The 18,650-nt window shown below is 41.5% G+C and overlaps 1 protein-coding gene and 2 long non-coding RNA genes across 3 annotated transcripts in view; 1 reads left to right on the forward strand and 2 right to left on the reverse strand.

Moving 5' to 3' along the window:
* LOC117935120 overlaps nucleotides 1–3,477 on the forward strand; it is a 19,806-nt gene extending 16,329 nt beyond the window's left edge. The window contains exon 3 of the long non-coding RNA XR_004654682.1: nucleotides 3,467–3,477. This is a non-coding gene — a long non-coding RNA (uncharacterized LOC117935120). The remainder of the gene's footprint in view (nucleotides 1–3,466) is intronic.
* LOC117935106 overlaps nucleotides 1–4,902 on the reverse strand; it is a 5,827-nt gene extending 925 nt beyond the window's left edge. The window contains exons 1-2 of the long non-coding RNA XR_004654668.1: nucleotides 4,357–4,902; nucleotides 3,930–3,932 (exon numbers count right to left, since the gene is read on the reverse strand). This is a non-coding gene — a long non-coding RNA (uncharacterized LOC117935106). The remainder of the gene's footprint in view (nucleotides 1–3,929; nucleotides 3,933–4,356) is intronic.
* Nucleotides 4,903–6,873: 1,971 nt separating this feature from the next.
* On the reverse strand, nucleotides 6,874–11,576 carry cited1 (Cbp/p300-interacting transactivator, with Glu/Asp-rich carboxy-terminal domain, 1). The gene is made up of 2 exons (XM_034857240.1): nucleotides 11,354–11,576; nucleotides 6,874–7,918 (listed from the first exon to the last, which is right to left on the reverse strand). Exon 2 carries the CDS (start codon nucleotides 7,896–7,898, stop codon nucleotides 7,323–7,325), a length of 576 nt encoding a protein of 191 aa, XP_034713131.1. The 5' UTR covers nucleotides 7,899–7,918; nucleotides 11,354–11,576; the 3' UTR covers nucleotides 6,874–7,322.
* Nucleotides 11,577–18,650: the final 7,074 nt, after the last annotated feature.

Here is an 18,650-nt window from a genome sequence, read left to right on the forward strand (position 1 = left end):
TATATAAAAGAGACTTCAGATACAGTATTAGGGACCACTAAGGTCTATATAAAAGAGACTTCAGACACAGTATTAGGGCACCACTAAGGTCTATATAAAGGAGACTTCTGATACAGTATTAGGGGACCACTAAGGTCTATATAAAAGAGACTTCAGATACAGTATTAGGGACCACTAAGGTCTATATAAAAGAGACTTCAGACACAGTATTAGGGGACCACTAAGGTCTATATAAAAGAGACTTCTGATACAGTATTAGGGGACCACTGAGGTCTATATAAAAGAGACTTCAGATACAGTATTAGGGGACCACTAAGGTATATATAAAAGAGACTACAGATTCAGTATTAGGGGACCACTAAGGTATATATAAAAGAGACTTCAGATACAGTATAAGGGGACCCCTAAGGTCTATATAAAAGAGACTTCAGAAACAGTATTAGGGACCACTAAGGTCTATATAAAGAGACTTCAGATACAGTATTAGGGACCACTGAGGTCTATATAAAAGAGACTTCAGATACAGTATTAGGGGACCACTAAGGTCTATATAAAAGAGACTTCAGAAACAGTATTAGGGGACCACTAAGGTCTATATAAAGAGACTTCAGATACAGTATTAGGGGACCACTAAGGTCTATATAAAGAGACTTCAGATACAGTATTAGGGGACCACTAAGGTCTTTTTAAGAGCATCCAAAGGGCAGCATGTCATGGGACCTTAAGTATGGCTCTGTGCAATGCTACCATCACCACTGGATGGCAGCACTGTCCTGTGCAAGTCTGACACCGGATAAGAAGCTGATCGTTCATTACATGTCACTTAGCTGATGCTTTTATCCAAAGTGACTTACAATTGCTACATGTGTCAGAGGTGTTAAGTGTCTTGCTCAGAGACACATTGGTTGATGTATCACAGCAGGAATCGAACCTGGATCTCCCAAGCCAAAGGATTGTGTCATGTCCATTGCGCCCTCACCACCATTGATTTGACAGCTTCACTGGAAAGAAAGCCTGATAAAAGTATTTTTAATAAGTGAATACACACTCAAAGTGAGTTGTCCTTCTGTATGGCATTATCCTCAGCTTTAATGTTAAATTCATTGAACAATCCCTGCCTTAAATCTTGAAAAAATACCAACAAAATGTGTATCTGTGTTTGGATTATTTTACATGTCAATTGTTGGATTGAATGGTTAATAATTTCATAAGACGTGTGATTTGGCAGTAATTCTATGATCCAATGATTGGTCAGTCAGTACATGTCAATATCTAGTTAGTCTTTTAGTTAGTGCAAAGGGGGTCAGCTGAACATGCCAAAATACATTGTCTACAACAGTGTTTTCCAATCTTTTTACAGTCCAGTACCCTATCAGACTTTAAACCCCCATCTACATTCTCTACACTTACTTAAAAAGAACAAGACAGCAGTAAAAAAAAATAAACAAAACTTCCCAGTCTAGAATGTTTTTTCATTTTTTTCTCCCCAACCATCTGGCGACCCCCAGACATTTTCTCGCAACCCCCTTGGGGGTCCCAACCTCCAGGTTGAGAACCACTGGTCTAAAGCAGGGGTGTCAAACTCATTTTAGTTTTTAGGCCACACACCCCTAGTTTGATCTCAGGTGGGCCAAACCAGTAAACCACTCCAGAAAGATCTGATACTTTATCCAACACAGAGTTTCTCGTCAGTCTGAAGTTGGCGAACGCAAGTTGCTCCGACAGCGTTCTGAGGCCAATGCAGGAAAAACAATGATGTTACGGACCTGGGATGGAGGGGTAATGTTCTGAGAAAATCTAAAAAATTCTAAGATTAAAGTGGTAAATTAATAGAAAAAGAACGCTGATATTTTCTGAGATTAAAGTGGTAAATTTGGAATTGTAATTAATTATTTCTCTGCAATTTTAACACATTGCAAAACCCTCCTGTGGGCCTGATCAGACCCTTTGGCAGGCCAGTTTAGGCCCACGGGCCATATGTATGACACACCCCCCCCCCCCCCGAAAGATAATCATACACCTTAACATGCAGTATATGTAGAATATAGTTTCCATTGATACGTTGATAACACATTACTTAAATAGAGCAAAAAAATCAAAATCTAAAAACTCACCAACTGCTTATACCAAATTGCATGGTTATTCCCAGAAAACTTCAAACCCATTGTAAAGTACTGAGTCATAAGATAGTGTAGAAAAGAAAAGTTACATACCCAGTACATATTTAATATCCTTCCTCTTGTCAAATTGTGTACTAACCTCCACATGCCAGCAGATGGAAGCCTTGTCCAATAATGTTAAAACTCCACAGTTCATTAAATATTTTGACCATTCATTGGCTTTGTTTAAACATATATGGATATTATTCTGTATGCATAACTGGTAACTACACATTTTTAAATATTTTATACATGGCACATTTATCTGTTGATGTGGTTTTTATCAAACATTAAAGATTCATCAGTGAGCTAAATCACTTCATGCATCGTGTATGTAGTGGCTGTCTGCTGTTTTAAATGACATTCACTCCAGCTCAGTTTTCACCTTCTTTATTTTCCCCTCAAAACTCAGAGCCGTAACAAAAATACAAGCATTTCTTCTTTTTAATATGATCAGTCATTTACATATACATATAGATGTACAAGTGAGAGCCGGTGAGCAAAAGTGCTTTAAAATCATCATCTTTGAATAGTATTCATTTCATTATTAGAAAAACAAAAACAAGGAAAAGAGACTGCAATACCCAACAACAAAATAAGACCTTAATCTACAGATTTTAAAGTAAATATGATGAAGAAGAAAAAAAAAGAGGAATCAATCAGTGCAGAGTCTACTTCATATCCACAAGCAGACCTGGCAGCAGAGCAGTGGCCGAACGTTTTCATTACTGCAAAGAGGAAACCTTGTAACAGCAACCTTTAAACAGATATATCACTGCTCATGTTGAAGGTTTTCACAGGCCTTGATGTGCTGGAACATTTTTCATGACCCTGGGGGGCCCAGAGGCCACGGCCGAGTGTGCAACAAATCACTGCTGTCACATAGAAACTGCTAATCCACTTCATTTGTTGTCGGGACCGTGAAGGTGTACGCTCAAGGCCATTTCTAGCTCTTGGCAGGCCCTGTGCAAGAGGCTGTTTGGGGGGCGCTATTTTGTCAAACTACAAAAGGAGGGGGGTTCAAACCTTTAAGATGAAGCATGAAGATCCGTCAATCTGTTACACTTTATGAGGAAAATAGATTCATAAAAAGTCTCTCAAGTTCAAATTAAACATCTCAAGTTGGCCCAAGCAATTTAAACCTACAGAAAATTTTATTTAAAAAGTTAATGAGGCTCCTCTATGTCAATAAATGCAACAGATGCAGGATTTTCAAATGTTTTTCCAAATCATTGTAGATTTTTTAGAACAAAGAAGGCTTACTGCATATTTATTTCTCCCTAAATAAACTGAGTTTGAACTTGAAGCTAGGGGGCCCCCCTTGTTGCTGCGCGGGACCCTATGCATCCGAACAATCCGCCTATAGGAAGAAACGGCTCTGTGTACACTGACCCAGTGTAAACTGGTTTTCTTTGTGATAAGCTAAGCTAATCCGCTGTACTTTATTTACTGTGCAAACATGAAAGTGGTATCAATCTTTTCATCTTGCAAATAAGCGTACACATTGTTTGCCAGTTTATTTGGTATACACTAATGTGATTATCTAAAGGAAGTGTCCTGCAATCAAATCTACCTTCATGAAGGTTGTAACATTGATTTTGTATAGGAACTGTTTTTGATTCAACTGTATGGTCACCTTGGTTACTGCGGTTTGTGGTGTAGTAGAATTATATTGTGTTGTACTGACAGGTGTTTCTGTTGTTTTGCCCACACCATTTATGTCAATGATCTGTTAAGTTTAGGATTTGTAGCTTGAGACACGCAAAAGACAGACTTTAACATTGTATTAGGTTTATAGGCGTCAGGTTTTAGGTGTGGCATTCCAAGCTCTTTTTAAATTTAAACCAAATTGAGGAATATTTTCCATGGAGTTAAGTTTTTGTGCTTGGACACCAAATAGCTAATGTATATTTTGGTTCAAAAGGTTAATCTGCAATATCGGGGGTAATGGGAAAAAGGAAATGAAATCCCTCAGACGATTCAAACATCTCGACCAGGCAACTTCTCAGGGGAGGAGGAGAAGAGGGAGGAAGAGGCGTCCATCTGCTTCACCCAGCAAAAAAAACATTCACTTAGCTGGGATCAAGGCCAGACCACAAAACAACACACACGCACGTATGCACGCACGCACACACACAAAGGGACTTTAAAACAATGTTGAGCAGATTGAAACAAACACAAGACTTATTATTTTGACCCACGAGACGGAGGAAGAGAGGAATCAGCGCGTCTGTCTTTTGGATTTGGAAATGATGAGAGGCATCTCCATTTCTTTCAATAAAGCGCTTGTTGCGAGGAAAATATCCTGCAAACCCCTCTGTCAAATCACTCCTTCATCGGGTTTTCATTAATCGCTGCTTCTCGCGTTTCATTAAAGAAAGAAAAGGAAGTTCATTGACTGTAACCAAGACCCTAAGCGACATCAAAAAGTGGTATTAGGCAGCTGTGTTTGTGTGCAGGGAAAAATAGCCGGCTTGTTGAGGAACTGAGTGTGTGTGTAAGCTGACCTCTCTATATCTTTATAAATTAATGAGGCCCAGCAAGTTTTTTCCTCTGCCAGTGGATTACATGTGGACGGATTACCTGCTGCTCATAGTTTCCCTTCACACACAAACACACACTTGCATTTTCAGACTTGCATACAGTCTAAGATCACTATCTCTTTTAAAAAAAACACACACACACACACACACACACACACACACACACACACACACACACACACACACACACACACACACACACACACACACACACACACACACACACACACACACACACACACACACACACACACACACACACACACACACACACACACACACACACACACACACACACACACACACACACACACACACCCTGTGAAGTTTGTGTAAATGAACAAGTGCTTGTTTCAGGCTTGCTATCCCCTTTCCCTGCTGTAATACCATCCCCATGCTCCTGTGTGTGTGTGTTTATTTCGGTGCCTTTGTATGCCCGCACATAGTTGTGTTTCTGTGTGTGTGTGTGTGTTTCCACGGAGGTGAGTTGTGTGCCTGTACTGTATATGTACAGGTGTGTCATTTCATGTGTGGGGGGTCCAAGAGGAGACCCACAATGCACAGGAGGACAGGCACACCAGGTTGAGGTGAGGTGTTCCCGCAGTTAAGTTCAAGTCCCTGTCTCATCTTACCACAACATACATAGGTCAGAGCCCGCATGCTAACATCCTTCCATCCATCCATCCATCTACAGCAGGACCAACACAGTACAGCTCCTATATGTGAGCAGGGGGTAGAGTAATGAGTGTCAACTTAACCCCTGGGGATTATTTCAACCACTAAAGTCTGCAGCAACAAGAAACAACACTGTTTACATGAGAGAGTTAATTCTATATAAACAAAGAACTGTTCAAATGAAGCCAGAGAGCATGAGGACTTCCAGTATGGCTGCCAGAGGGGGTACAGCTGCCTTATTATGGATCCCGCTGCAGTTCTAGGCATGAGCTGCTCTACGAAGCAGCCCGATTGGTTGAGGTTGGATAGTTGAGGTTAAGAGGATAGCCGATTGGTCAGCGGATAGGACCAGAACAAATCGTATTCTGTTACCTCGCACAAGCATGGACGCCTGGCCAAACGTAATGCACAAAGGCTATTGAAGGGCAGGTCTTGCCTAGAACTGCAGTGGATTCCGTAATAACGGGGCGAAGCTAGCTTGTCACGATGTTGGTCTCTGCCTTTAAGACACAGTAAAGTTTTTCTTTTTTAATTATCGATCTAGCATGTTAGCCGCAAGTAGTGGCAGGGTGTGAAATGTTTAGTTCTCTTTGGTCCGACTCCAATCATCCTAAAGCCTGTAGTGCTTAAAACCAAACAACAGTGTGTATTCAGGTCAAAGGCTGCCCTGCAATGTGTGCAAACAGCAGCCTCCAGGCCTTGTGATGACACAACAGACAATGCTTCCTTATCAGGGATTATCTGTTACGGCTGAACAAAAAGTGAAGTAAATGAACAGGAACAACGAGAAAAAAAGGGCACATGGATTTGTCATCAGAATAATCTGTTATTGCATTAAGTTTGACAAAACCTTGTATCCCTAATGTAAGAGAGAAGTGCTATCCAGATCACTGACACCTCCTGGGTCAGTGGTTCTTGCACTGCGAGCCAGAAAACAACACATGAACATGTCGTGGCGACTCACAAGGCCTCGATTTAATGAGTTTTAATGAGGCTGTGTTCCAGAGCAAGAAACAATTTACTCCATTCAGGTCCCATGGTCCAAAAGATTCCCCATCCCTTGATCTAATTCATTATAGTTCAGAAAAGTAGAACCGATTACAGACGCGCCACAGAAGCACTCCTTGTCCAGAAGTCCCGATGGATATCAGCCACTGTCTTAAATAACAAGTTCTGAGAATGCGACTGGTTGAAGTTAATTCAAACAAAAAAAAGGTAAGAAAGAAACGTACATGGAGATAACCAGTTCTCAGACAATCAGGGTCTTTGTGAAGGCGAGAGACAGGAGTCTCTTTCCCGTGAGACCAGAGTCTAATATTGTCCATTAAGAAAACAGGAAACATGGTGTTTGACATCCTTCACAAATCTCCCATAATGTCATGCTTCCTTAAATTGATGGAGAGAGAACAGAACTAAGAAAGTCCAATAAGTGTGTCGAGATCTTTACTGCTTTTTTCTTTCTCCAAAAAAGGTTAGAAACGTCTCCAACCAGCAGTGGCAGAAAGAGTCCTCGTTTCTGCTCTGTTTTTGTTTTCTTTAAATGAAATGGAGAAAAAATCTGAGTGTGATGAGTGAAAACCAAAGACTTCTTAATCCCGTCAGGTTGGTTTCAACCACCAGTTTCATCCAAGAAAAGATAAATGCACTGATTGTATGTAGCAAAAAACAGTTTGCTCTCTTTCCGCATTAACAAAACAAGTTGGACAGCAAGCTGTCTTTTTTTGCTTTTATCAGTCTGTCTGCATGAGTATGAACGCAAAATAGAAACAAGAGAATGCCTCTAGTGTCTTTCTTTTTAATCGCTCAGCGCCCCTTCGTTTCCTCATTTTGTCAACCAAGAAAGGAAGGAAAGAGAACAACAAAACAGAGGAGAGAAAGTTGTTGCTCTCTTTGTCAATCAATTCCGCTGCTGCCTACGGATCTCAGTGGTTTCTTTTCTCACAGGTCAGCACCCGGCCGGCACGTCTGACATGAAGTCAAACTCGTTCTGACCCAGCCAGAGCTCGGGCAGCTCGTTGGCTCGGTCCAAACCGAGCTCTACCACCAGTGACATGAGAACCTCCTCGTCCACGGGGTCAAAGTCGATTATTCCACCTGCGCCGGAGCTTTGGTTCCCCATGCTGATGCCGACGCCCAGCCCCCCTCCACCGAGGCCTCCAGCCGGCCCGAGAAGCTGGTTTCCCGTGCTCAGAGGCGAGGCACTGAAGCCCCTTTGAGCGCCACCGGGTGCTGGGTGTCCGGCAGAAGCTCCGGCGAGGTTCTGGTAGTGCGAGTTGAGCTTCTGCAGCTGCATGCTGGCGAGGAGGTGCGGCCCCGTCTGGAGGCAGAAGGGCTGTGGTTTGGAGAGGGGCACCGACGACAGTGTTGACCCGGGCGAGGTGGCAGCACCGGCAGATGGGGAGAACGGCACAACAGAGGTTTTGGAGGACGGGTAGTGGAGCAGGGAGCTGAGAGGATTGGAGGAAGAGGAGAGGTCCTTCATCGCAGCGTGGGCGTTGCCAGGAAACAGCAGTGAGGTCATCACCAGGAAAACACCAGAGCCTACAGGAGGAAATGGGAGATGTTATGCAATGCATCAAACTGGGACATCAGGATGACATATGCTTGTTAGCTCAACAGAGGCCCTCTCCATCAATAGGCTAGATGTTTTTAAAGACAAGAGGTAACTCAATAGAATCTGATGATCTCACATAAACCACCGCTAAGGCCAGTTTTTTTTTTTTATTGGAGCATGGTCTGCTCTACGGTCTCGTATCTATTTGATTTTATCTTACTCACACAGAACCTCTTCATATGACATTAAAACCCCACATCACAGTTTAAAGCAAATGCACGCAGAAAACTGGGAATTGATGTGGTGGCATGAATTAGTGTTTACATGGGGAACTAATTCATCTAAAGGAATAGTTTGACATTTTTGAAAATCTATTAGCTTTCCTGCCCAGCGTTACATGAGGTGATCACTGCCACTCGTGTGTGTATCTGCCAACTATGAACTCTTACCTAGCTTAGCTTAGCATAAAGACGAAAGCAAGAGGGGAATCTGCTAGCCTGGCTCAGTCAAAAGTTGAAAAATGTTCCTACTAGCAGCTCTAAAGCTCAATATTAAAACACAATTTATCTTTTTTAATATCATTTGTTTAATCAGTACAAGAACTGAAAGGAGCCAGAATAGCTGTGTCCCTCTGCTTCCGTTCTTTGTGCTAAGCTAATCAACTGCACCTCGGATAGATAGATAGATAGATAGATAGATAGATAGATAGATAGATAGATAGATAGACACACACACTTAAAGCTACACTTTCATTTGGCTCTTTGTAGTATTGCTTCTTCAAAGCTAATCTACTTCCACTTCCAACTTTTTGTCTGGAGTTTGCACCTTCAAGGTTGAAAGCACTTAATTGAAAGTTGCTTTGGAAAAAGGTATCAGCTAAATGACATGTAATGTAATGTAATAATCATCTGGCTTTAGCTTTAAATTCAACAGACAGATCCTGTGTGAGAGTGTAATCGATCTTCGCAGCGGTCTCTCAGGAAGGACAGGTCAAAGTATTTATACTCAATATTTTCAACACATGCTTGGACACACATGAAGCAGAAAGACTATTTTGTTAATAAAATTAAAACATGCCCAAATCAAAAGGTTATCACATTTTGGAGGCTTTTGGTGTGACTTCTTTATCTCATATTTGTAATATGTGCACACCTTTGCTGTACAAAATGAACCTGCTCACTATGTGCATGCATTTATTTACATTTAAAAACTGGAGATGCTCTTTACCAGTTTTGAGTGATACTGTTTTGTTTTTTTTAGCTGCTCCAGCTAGAAACCTCACACACATACACACACACACACACACACACACACACACACACACAGACACACACACACACACGTGTGAATCAATTTGTTTTTTATGCTTGCACATGTGCAAGTTTCCACTCTGTTGTTATGGCAACAACAGAGATGCATGAGATAAATAGGAAGTATGATTGCTTCACATTGTTGTAGCGGAGTCACTGGGCTGTAAAGTTTGCTTAATGTCTCTATTGCTTGATGGCAGGGACTTTCCTGCCGATCTCCATTTGGTTGCTGGGTTACATTGAATTGTCCGGATTTAATGAACTGAATAATTTTGCAAGCATCTAAGATAGACAAAGCTAAATGTCAGCTGGGAGAAAAGCACTTTGTTTCCATTAAATATTAATGCAAGGCAAAAAAAAAGAAAAAAAAAGACATTGATAGTTTGACATTTTGTCAAGTTCTTTTACTTAAGTAAAGGATCTGAATACTCCCTTCACCTCTGAAAACAGTTGCTCTGTAAACAAGATGACAAATTACTAAGTGGTCGTTAAATAGTGTTTCCTGATAAACTTGTGGCTGCTTCAGACCGCAAGAAAAATGGCGTCTTCAAATCTCGAGCCTGGTGACTGGACGGACACATGACTCCGTGTGTTTGAGACTGTGAGTATTCGCTTGATGTTCTCTTTTCCTCTTGGCCTATTGGGCAGCAAACTAACCATGAAAGGCTGTGGGGAGAAGGCCTGTGGGTGCTAGTGAGAGTTTTTCTAGGTCTGTGTGTGTGTATGTGTATGGGGAAAAAAAAGAGTGTGTTGTGTAAACCCTGACACACTGACCAAAGTCTTTGAGAAAAAGTCTGTTTTTAGTGTGTGTGTTTCAAATCCTCTTGCTGATGCTCATGTTAAAGTCCCAGAGCTGGTTTTTATTACATACATACAGTTCAAAGAGCATGTGTGCCTTAACACACACACACACACGCACGCACACACACACACATCATCATGCGGCTATCCTTTGAGTAAGTTAATCACTCATTGTATGTCTCTCTCTCTCTCTCGCTCTGTCTCTGTCTCTCTCTCTCTCTCTCTCTCTCTGCCCCTCCTTCCAGCACTGGCTCCTATTTAGCAACAAGATAATTGCTACAGGCAGGCATGCAGCTGCACTCCACTGATAGAGGTAACACACACACACACACACACACACACACACACAAAGATACCAAACAGCTGTCAATGGCAGGTCTGTAAGTGTGTGTGTGTGTGTGTGTGTGCTCATTATTCATTGACTGATTACTGTCAGGGCCAGCCTGCACATGGTGCCTCTGCTCAACAATTTTCCAGCACATTGAGTCCAGCACACACAAACACACAAAAACAGGAGGAGGAACACAGGATCAAGTTGGTTCCTGGCCAGTTTAGTAGCTGCCTTCTAGAAAATTACACGTCTTCATCTTTTTACGCAACATTACGTTTACGTCCTTCAAGGGTGGAAAAAGAGTAACATTTGGACATCTACCAGCTACTAAGTGGACTAATTATAAAGTATTGATCACACACACACACACACACACACACACACACACACACACACATTAAAGCGTGACGAGCCACACACGCATATGTAGCCTATGCACACACACACCATATGCTGCCACAGCGTGACGCATTCACCCCTTGCTTTAATTGCCTCTAACTCCACACTGAACACGGTTAATGAGAAGACAATTGAAGAAAGAAAAAGAAAAACTGATTATTTTGACTTATGTTCAGATCATTTTGTATCCACTGTATCTTGTAATACTTGGGAAAAGACTCCGATTAATTTTTAAAACTCCATTTAATAAGCTCGTGACACAAGAATCATAAATAGCCTAATCACAAAGAATGCACATTATCAGCGTTAATTCCCATTAGCTTCATGGCTTATGCAATACTGTCATTCATTTCTACTATAAAGACAACATTAAAAAAAGCGTAGGCTACAAACCGAGTAAATAGGACTTCATCTATGACATTTATGAAAATGCGAAAAAGCCAAAGCCTTCAGCTCAATGCGGAAAAACGCTCGACTCCATGTAAACTGTTATGTAAACACTTGAGAAGGAAAACAAAGTGAATGTGACAAGTCCTGTCACATGCAGCGCAAAGAAACCCGACCAGAGGAAACCAACCAACCTGGGAGAAAAGCCCGGTGCAGCCCACAGAAGTCAAAGAAAAGTAGATGTAAAGAGTCCGGGGAGTCCAAAGTGGTTGTTGTGGAAATAAAAGCCAGTGAGCGGAAGGTGGACCTATATCTTCAGAGAATCAGAGGCTGAAGTGTGCGCACTGACAGAGACTCTGGAGGGTCCGGCTCCTCAATGAGCTCCTTACTGAATAAGAAGCATTTAGTGCCTCGCTCTCTCCTCACTGACCAGCCCGGCGTGTGTGTGTGTGTGTGTGTGTGTGTGTGTGTGTGTGTCATCCCAAAACGAGGAAGTGGACTTCCAATGGATCCGGATGGGTTAGCTTGTCATTGGCTGAGGTAATGTCATTGGCTGAGGTAAACACCAGTGGGCGGGGCTAAAATAGATGTTGAGAAATTGATCAAATCTAATGTAGGCCTATTAAAAAAAGCAAACTAATATTATTCATACACTAGAATGTATTTGTATTGTATGTATAGCATAATCACTGACATGGTTAAACTGCTCTAAATTATTTAAAATAAAATATCAGAAAATGACATTTCTTATAACTTCATCATCTGCTTTGCATAACTTGTGTCCTTATGATATGTAATACATAGTTGTTTTAAATCATCTTCCCCATCTCTTTTGGTCTTTTCTCCCTTATGTAAAAAACATAAAATTAACTGTATTATTTCACTGGACACACCTAGATCATGTCTAGGATTTTTCAATGGAATTTAAGGGATTATTGAGTATTTCTCTTCCTATAGAACACATTCTTTACTGCAGACACTGTAATTTTAATTTAAGCAAATATGTTATTTTTTAAAACATCATTGAGAGTTGATAAAGGCCTCAAACATAATCCAAGTTTTTTGCAAATCGTCCAGGATCCACCATCAGTGTGGCATGAATAACACAACTTGTGTTGATGACTTTTTGTCTGGATGGACCAATCGAAGGCTCGTCTCAGCAGGAAGCCCCCAGGTGTTACTAATCCAACATCCCCGGTGTCTCGGCTCTGAAGGTGTTCCAGTGAGCCGTGGCAGTGTCACAGCGAGCCAGCATGCTCAACACCAGGACAGTGAAACTGAAGCCTCTTAGTGGAACTCAGCCATTAGTTGATTTAATATTGACACCTATGCTTTTTTTTCCTGCAGTGAGACTGTCAACATGTCCTCTGTCCTTCCAGCTCCCTGGAGGATTCCAGCCTCCAGAGTTTGGTCGCTGCCGCAGAGCAGAACAGGCAGAGGCTGTTCACACCATCAGGAATCAAATGGACCATTTCAGACCACTGTCTTTGTCTGTCACTCAGAGAGAGAGAGAGAGAGAGAGAGAAAGATATAAAGGGAAAGATAGAGAGAGTCAGAGTGACACAGAGTCAGAAAGAGAAAGAGAGAAAGAAAAAGACAGAGTTAGAGAGAGAGAGAGAGAGAGATACACAGAGTCAGGAAAGAGAAATAAAGAAAGAGACAGTCAGAGAGAGATAGAGGTTGGTGGTTGGTTGGTTGGTTGGTTGGTCGGTGGTTGGTTGGTCGGTGGTTGGTTGATTGGTGGTCGGTGGTTGGTTGATTGGTGGTCGGTGGTTGGTTGATTGGTGGTCGGTGGTTGGTTGGTTGGTGGTCGGTGGTTGGTTGGTTAGTGGTTGGAGGGTGGGTGGTGGTGGTTGGTTGGTGGGTGGTGGTGGTTGGTTGGTGGTTGGTTGATTGGTGGTCGGTGGTTGGTTGGTTGGTGGTTGGTGGGTGGGTGGGTGGTGGTGGTTGGTTGGTTGGTGGTTGGTGGGTGGGTGGTGGTGGTTGGTGGTTGGTGGTTGGTTGGTTGGTGGGTGGTGGTGGTTGGTTGGTGGTTGGTTGATGGGTGGTCGGTGGTTGGTTGGTTGGTGGTTGGTGGTGGTTGGTTGGTGGTTGGTTGGTGGTTGTTTGGTGGTTGGTTGGTTGGTGGTTGGTGGGTGGGTGGGTGGTGGTGGTTGGTTGGTTGGTTTTGTTGGTGGTTGTTTGGTGGTTGGTTGATGGGTGGAACGTGTTAGCAACGTCTCTGTACTCGGCGGCTCATAAACAGTTCGTTTGCCACCTTTTAAATACAAATGACACTTTGTAAAAAACCTTTATTGGTATCATTAAAATGTTTTATTTTTCATTTTACTGTATTTGTCATGGTGTTATTGGTCCCACAATTTGGTTTGGCTAGGTCTGAATCAGAAAACTATGTATGCCAAACGTGCACAAAACAAACAAAGTTTTTTTTTTACTTTGTTTATTCAGCTTTTTTCACAACAGAATAAAGACATACAGAAGCACTCAAAACAGAGTTCCCACCCCAAGAAGTAAATACAGAAATAAAAAAATGATAATAATAAAAACATAAAAAATACATGAATAAATGAGCAAGTCTAAAATATTAGAAAGTACAGTACACACAGAGTTAAATCCTAGCGGGAAGACATTTAGGAAGGCAGTTAATATGCAGTGCATGATAGTGAAGCGTGTCACAAGATTAAAACACTACATTCACACACATTTCAACGTTTTTCATTCATCATCATGCTTTTGTATCTTTTACTTGTTGATTTCAAACTCACATCTTCATTCTTTCTTGCTGCAACAAATCAACTTTCTATTTGCAATCAATCCCTGTTTGTGTTCATCAATAACACCACGCCACTCCATTCCAGTATCATTAGAGGCCAAAGCAACATTGTGACTCTACTTTTCTGGTAAATATCAGGTACCAGAGGTGATCAGCGGCTGTCTGCGGTCACAGGATAGGTCTGTGAGACTGATTAAATGTTTAAAAGTAACTCAAACTCAACACCAGATCTTCTGAAAAACGGATTATCTTCTCCTGTGGGTGGATTTAGCCTATTTTATTCCTAAAGGGACAAACAAAAGGCTGCTTGGGGTAAAAAGAAAAATCTCCCAAAGTGTCATTGGGGAACCTTCACCAATTCAAGAAACTCCTCTATCCCTCCCCCACAATCTGCTTAAAAAAAAGAAAAAAAAGAACAAGTCCATTCACCATTCATGTCAATGGTCTGTGGACGGAGGACGTCATTACGCGCCAACAACATGCGCCGGCGTGGTCAAGTGCCACGCGCTCGGCCTCTCTTCCGTTAAGCAGATAAAAGGTGGCATCTGTCTTTATTGTGCGAGTAAATCCCCTCCGCCATTGACTGCAGACACTTCACATGTTGATTAGGAGGAGGACGTATAAATGTAGGAGGTAAAGACGGAGGCCCCCGCCTGCTTTGTTCCCCTGGGGAGAGACGTTATGCAAATCAAACAAACCGTTTGTGGTTTCCATTTGGCCAGGACAAATGATTTTAGCATGTTGGTCTGGACTGACAGGACAGAGCTGGACTTTTGTTCTGAGGTTGGTGGATTGGAGGGAAAAAGTGATTAAAAACTGCTCACCAACATGTTCCCCAAAGTAGATGTGTTCTGCTTTGCTTTGGAACAAAAGTATGAAAAATAACAATCTTTTCAAATGTTGAGCGCAGAAACGAAAGAAGAACAGAGGAAGAGGTAGGACGAGGCTTTGGTTTATCTTGATCATTACGGTCAGATGACTATTCAAAGCACTGGCTGAGTGGCGATGGAGCCCGGTGCCGCTCATTTGCATCAAAGTTGTTGGAAAAGTTGTTGTCATGGAGCTGTCAAGGTGTGTTCAACACAAACCAGAACAGAAAGAAATCTAGTAAATGAAAACCTGAAGACCACAATGACACTTTGTTGTTTAGCTGCAGTTATGATTCTCTCTCTGGAACATTTGTTTTGTTTAATGAACTAAGTGGAGTACAAAGGGAAAGAATAAAGTCCAATAACATAAATGTTTAATGAAAGTGATGCAGCATCCAAGACTTAACAACCGGCCACCTCCTGATCGAGCAAAACTAAAACCCAAAACCTTACTCCATAGATTCCAGCACTCTCTTCCATTTTCAAAAACTAAATTGAAATCTGCATGTGTCTAGGGAAAGACAATTTGAGCCAGATACAAATTACAGCTCACTGCTGGCAGGGAAGCGCTGTCTTCACCGCAATGTGGAAGATAATTTTTCTTTCACCAAATACGTTGTATCTCTGGGCTGGTTTATGTGGGACTTATAAACTATATAAAAATAACAGAAAATCTCCATAATCTTGTCTCTAGGCAATTTAAATTTCACTGGAAGGGGACAAACGTTAAATACTGTATACTTGCCGGGATTGGTTATTTCCCAAAAAGTCATGTGGTGATGAACTATTGTTTGATGCACCCACATTTGTTTAATTTCTGACCAATTAGATGGGACCGGAAAGGTTATTTAGGCGCACTAACTGAGTGAGCTATAGGCCATCCCAGTTGGAGCATTTTTAACTTTTAAAATGCTCTCTTTTTCCATTCTTCACTTAACTGCGTCTGTCACATTTTGGATGTACGTCATCAAAGCCATGGAGGAGTCTTGTTTAGGAGTCATAGCTTCAAGACTATAAATACGTGTTGCAAACACAGAACGCGTGATGTTTGGGGGGGCAGTGCGAGGCTTTCTGTCTCGCCTTTGAGTGGCCTTTCAGAAAAGCTACAAACACATTTGCCTTTAGATGTGGTCGGACGACACTTTGTACCACCTGGTTTGTTTGAAGCATACTGAGGCACCTGGAACATATTCTAAAAGTCCAGTCTTGCATTGTCTGATATTCCTACGACTACTGCATCCGTTTATTATTACAGATTGGGGGGGGTTCTGAGTTCAGAAAAGTTAATAAAATAGTTCAGTAAACCTGCCTTCTTTGGAGGTTTATTGATCAAAACATACCATCCCATTCCTAGACGAAAAATGTTGATTTTTAGAAGATTCTGCAAAATACTGGAAAATGTTGTGTTCTTTATTTCCAATGCCATGACAAGACCGTGGTTACAGCAAATGGACTATGGTTAGGCAACTAAACACTTTGCTGGCGGACGTCTGCAGGTTTGTGGCAGGACATGAACTCTGGTCGCCTCTGAACGCCACATGCTTGATTTTCCAACTCACTCTATAGAAACTACACTACCCAATACATAGGAGGTGTAGAATTGTCCAATAAGGATGTAAATTCAAGCGCCACTGTGCTAATATGGCACAAAAATTAGAATAGTTAATTAAAAAAAGAAGCATTTAGCAAGAATGACATGGGAAAGTTTGGGTATTAGAATATGAAAACAAAACGTTGGAGCCTGAGAGCCTATGGTTTTCTTTGGCAATTTCACTTTTGTTTGTCTATATATGAAACTGTAAACAACCAGGAGACCCAGTTTGCTAAAATAAGATCGTATGGGTCATAATGGAACGTTTTTTGTTCAAATAAAAAAAATTAAAAAAAATGCAACAGAAGAATTCCAGCGGTGCCCTGAATCCTCTCGAGGCCCCCCGAGTTTTTCTAATTTGACTCTGCGGAGCATAGAAAACTACATAAACACACATAAAGTCTCTCACGTCTCTCATGTTTACAGCCCCTGCCCCATTCCTGTGTACCCCCCCCCCCCCCCCTTCTCATCCTCCCAGTTTATGGGATAGAATTTCAATCCCCTTTTCTGAACTCGTAAACGGTGTAATGAGTTTCATTTGCTTCGGCTACGTTGGGCTCAAACCGCCGAGTTGACCGCAGCAGCGTTCATAAAGATCACAGGGAAAACACACACACACACATACACACACACGCACACACACACACACACTTCTGTTCAGCATATGCTGGCGACTCCTACATTTGGTGTGAATTTCCAGGCCATTAATTTGAGGAACATCACTTCTAAAGGAAACTGCCCGACATTTGTGGTTCCTTTTTCAAAACGCTCTCCATAAAAGCCTCTATTAACCACCCACACAGCATAAATCACTGCTTCCAAACGCACTCGAGACACATGACAACATTCTCTCTTGTCTTTTATTTCCACAAATGCCCGTGGTATGTACATCAAAACATGCCAACATTTAAAAAAACTAAAAAAAAATATTTTGGTAAAAACAAATACACATAAAAGGAAAACCTGTTTACTTTATCAATCCAAAGTGTGGTCACATATGTATATTGATAGGTAAAAACGGTGGCGGAAACAACTGTTAAAAGTGTTATATTTACTTAAGTTACTAAGGTTAAAAATGTGTTTTCCTTTAAATCAGCAGCCTCTAACAGTGAAAGACATGGCTGGGTTTCCTTTTTCTTATCCATTATTGTGAAAACTGGAAGAAGAAAAAAAGAAACAAAGAAATATCTTTACATAAGGTCCACTCTCTATTGTTTCCTGGAGCGAGGAAAGTTTGAAGAAGTATGGAAGATGGAGTAAAAAAGCAAGTGGACCTTGAGTTGAACTACTATTTCCATGGTCAAAAGTGAACTTTTTTAACTTTTCTACCAACACTGGAACTGACAGATGCAATCTGATTATTAGTACAATCCAAAACAATTAAAAACATTCCTGGGAAGCTGCTAACAATTAGCCTTCACTTGTTTCCCCACTTGTGTCAAAATCCCACATGAACCTCAGCGTCACAAAGGCCACTGGCCGATCCTGCTCACTGGTCAGTCTGATGTGCAGCTGTGTCATGTGACTGCAGCTGGGGGGATTAAACAAGATGCTTCTGCTTTCCAAACTTGTACAGACATGGAAGCAATCAGATGCACTTTGTTGCTATTTTTAGACTTTGTTTAGGCATTTAGGCAACAACCTACAGAGAGAACTTTGCGTTTGCAACAAAACTACAAACTACACATTTCCAGACGTTGCAGAGTGTTGGGGACATTCTAGCTACATTTAAAGGCAATCGGAGTGAATATCACTGTTTGCTCATTTTTTTTAGATATTGCAGAGTTCCACTTTCCCCACAGATTGCCCAGATTTTGGTCAACGTTTTTAGTGATTAACTGTTAATGAGGACATGTGATGCTACAGCTGAGAGAGAATAACACAGAACCATACTACTTTCTGCTATAGAAGTATAACAAAGCATTTTGGGAACCTCACTGTTTTATTTTGTGTCTGTTTTAGTGCTTATCCGTCCTCAGGGGGCTGAAATCACAGCAGCACCGGGGTGAACGTGAAACCGGACACCTGAGAAAATCTGTTTTTCCGTTCAGTTTGGCCTGATGGGATGCACACACGGATCCACAGATACTAAAAAAAACTGGGTGCACTGACTGCAAAAAAAACTAAAAACAAGCCCTGTTGTAATTCAGTTTTACATACCCACAGTGAACTCAGCACAAACTCTCATTCACACAAACACATACCTTTTCCAAAAAAGAAAAAAAAAGGATTAACAGTGAACACTGTACAGCAACCAC

The sequence above is a fragment of the Etheostoma cragini genome, chromosome 19, assembly GCF_013103735.1.
Source record: "Etheostoma cragini isolate CJK2018 chromosome 19, CSU_Ecrag_1.0, whole genome shotgun sequence".
Lineage (NCBI taxonomy): Eukaryota > Metazoa > Chordata > Actinopteri > Perciformes > Percidae > Etheostoma > Etheostoma cragini.

Excerpts from the sequence above, each read along its gene's own strand:
- cited1 (XM_034857240.1), bottom strand. The coding sequence starts at position 7,898 with ATGACCTCACTGCTGTTTCCTGGCAACGCCCACGCTGCGATGAAGGAC.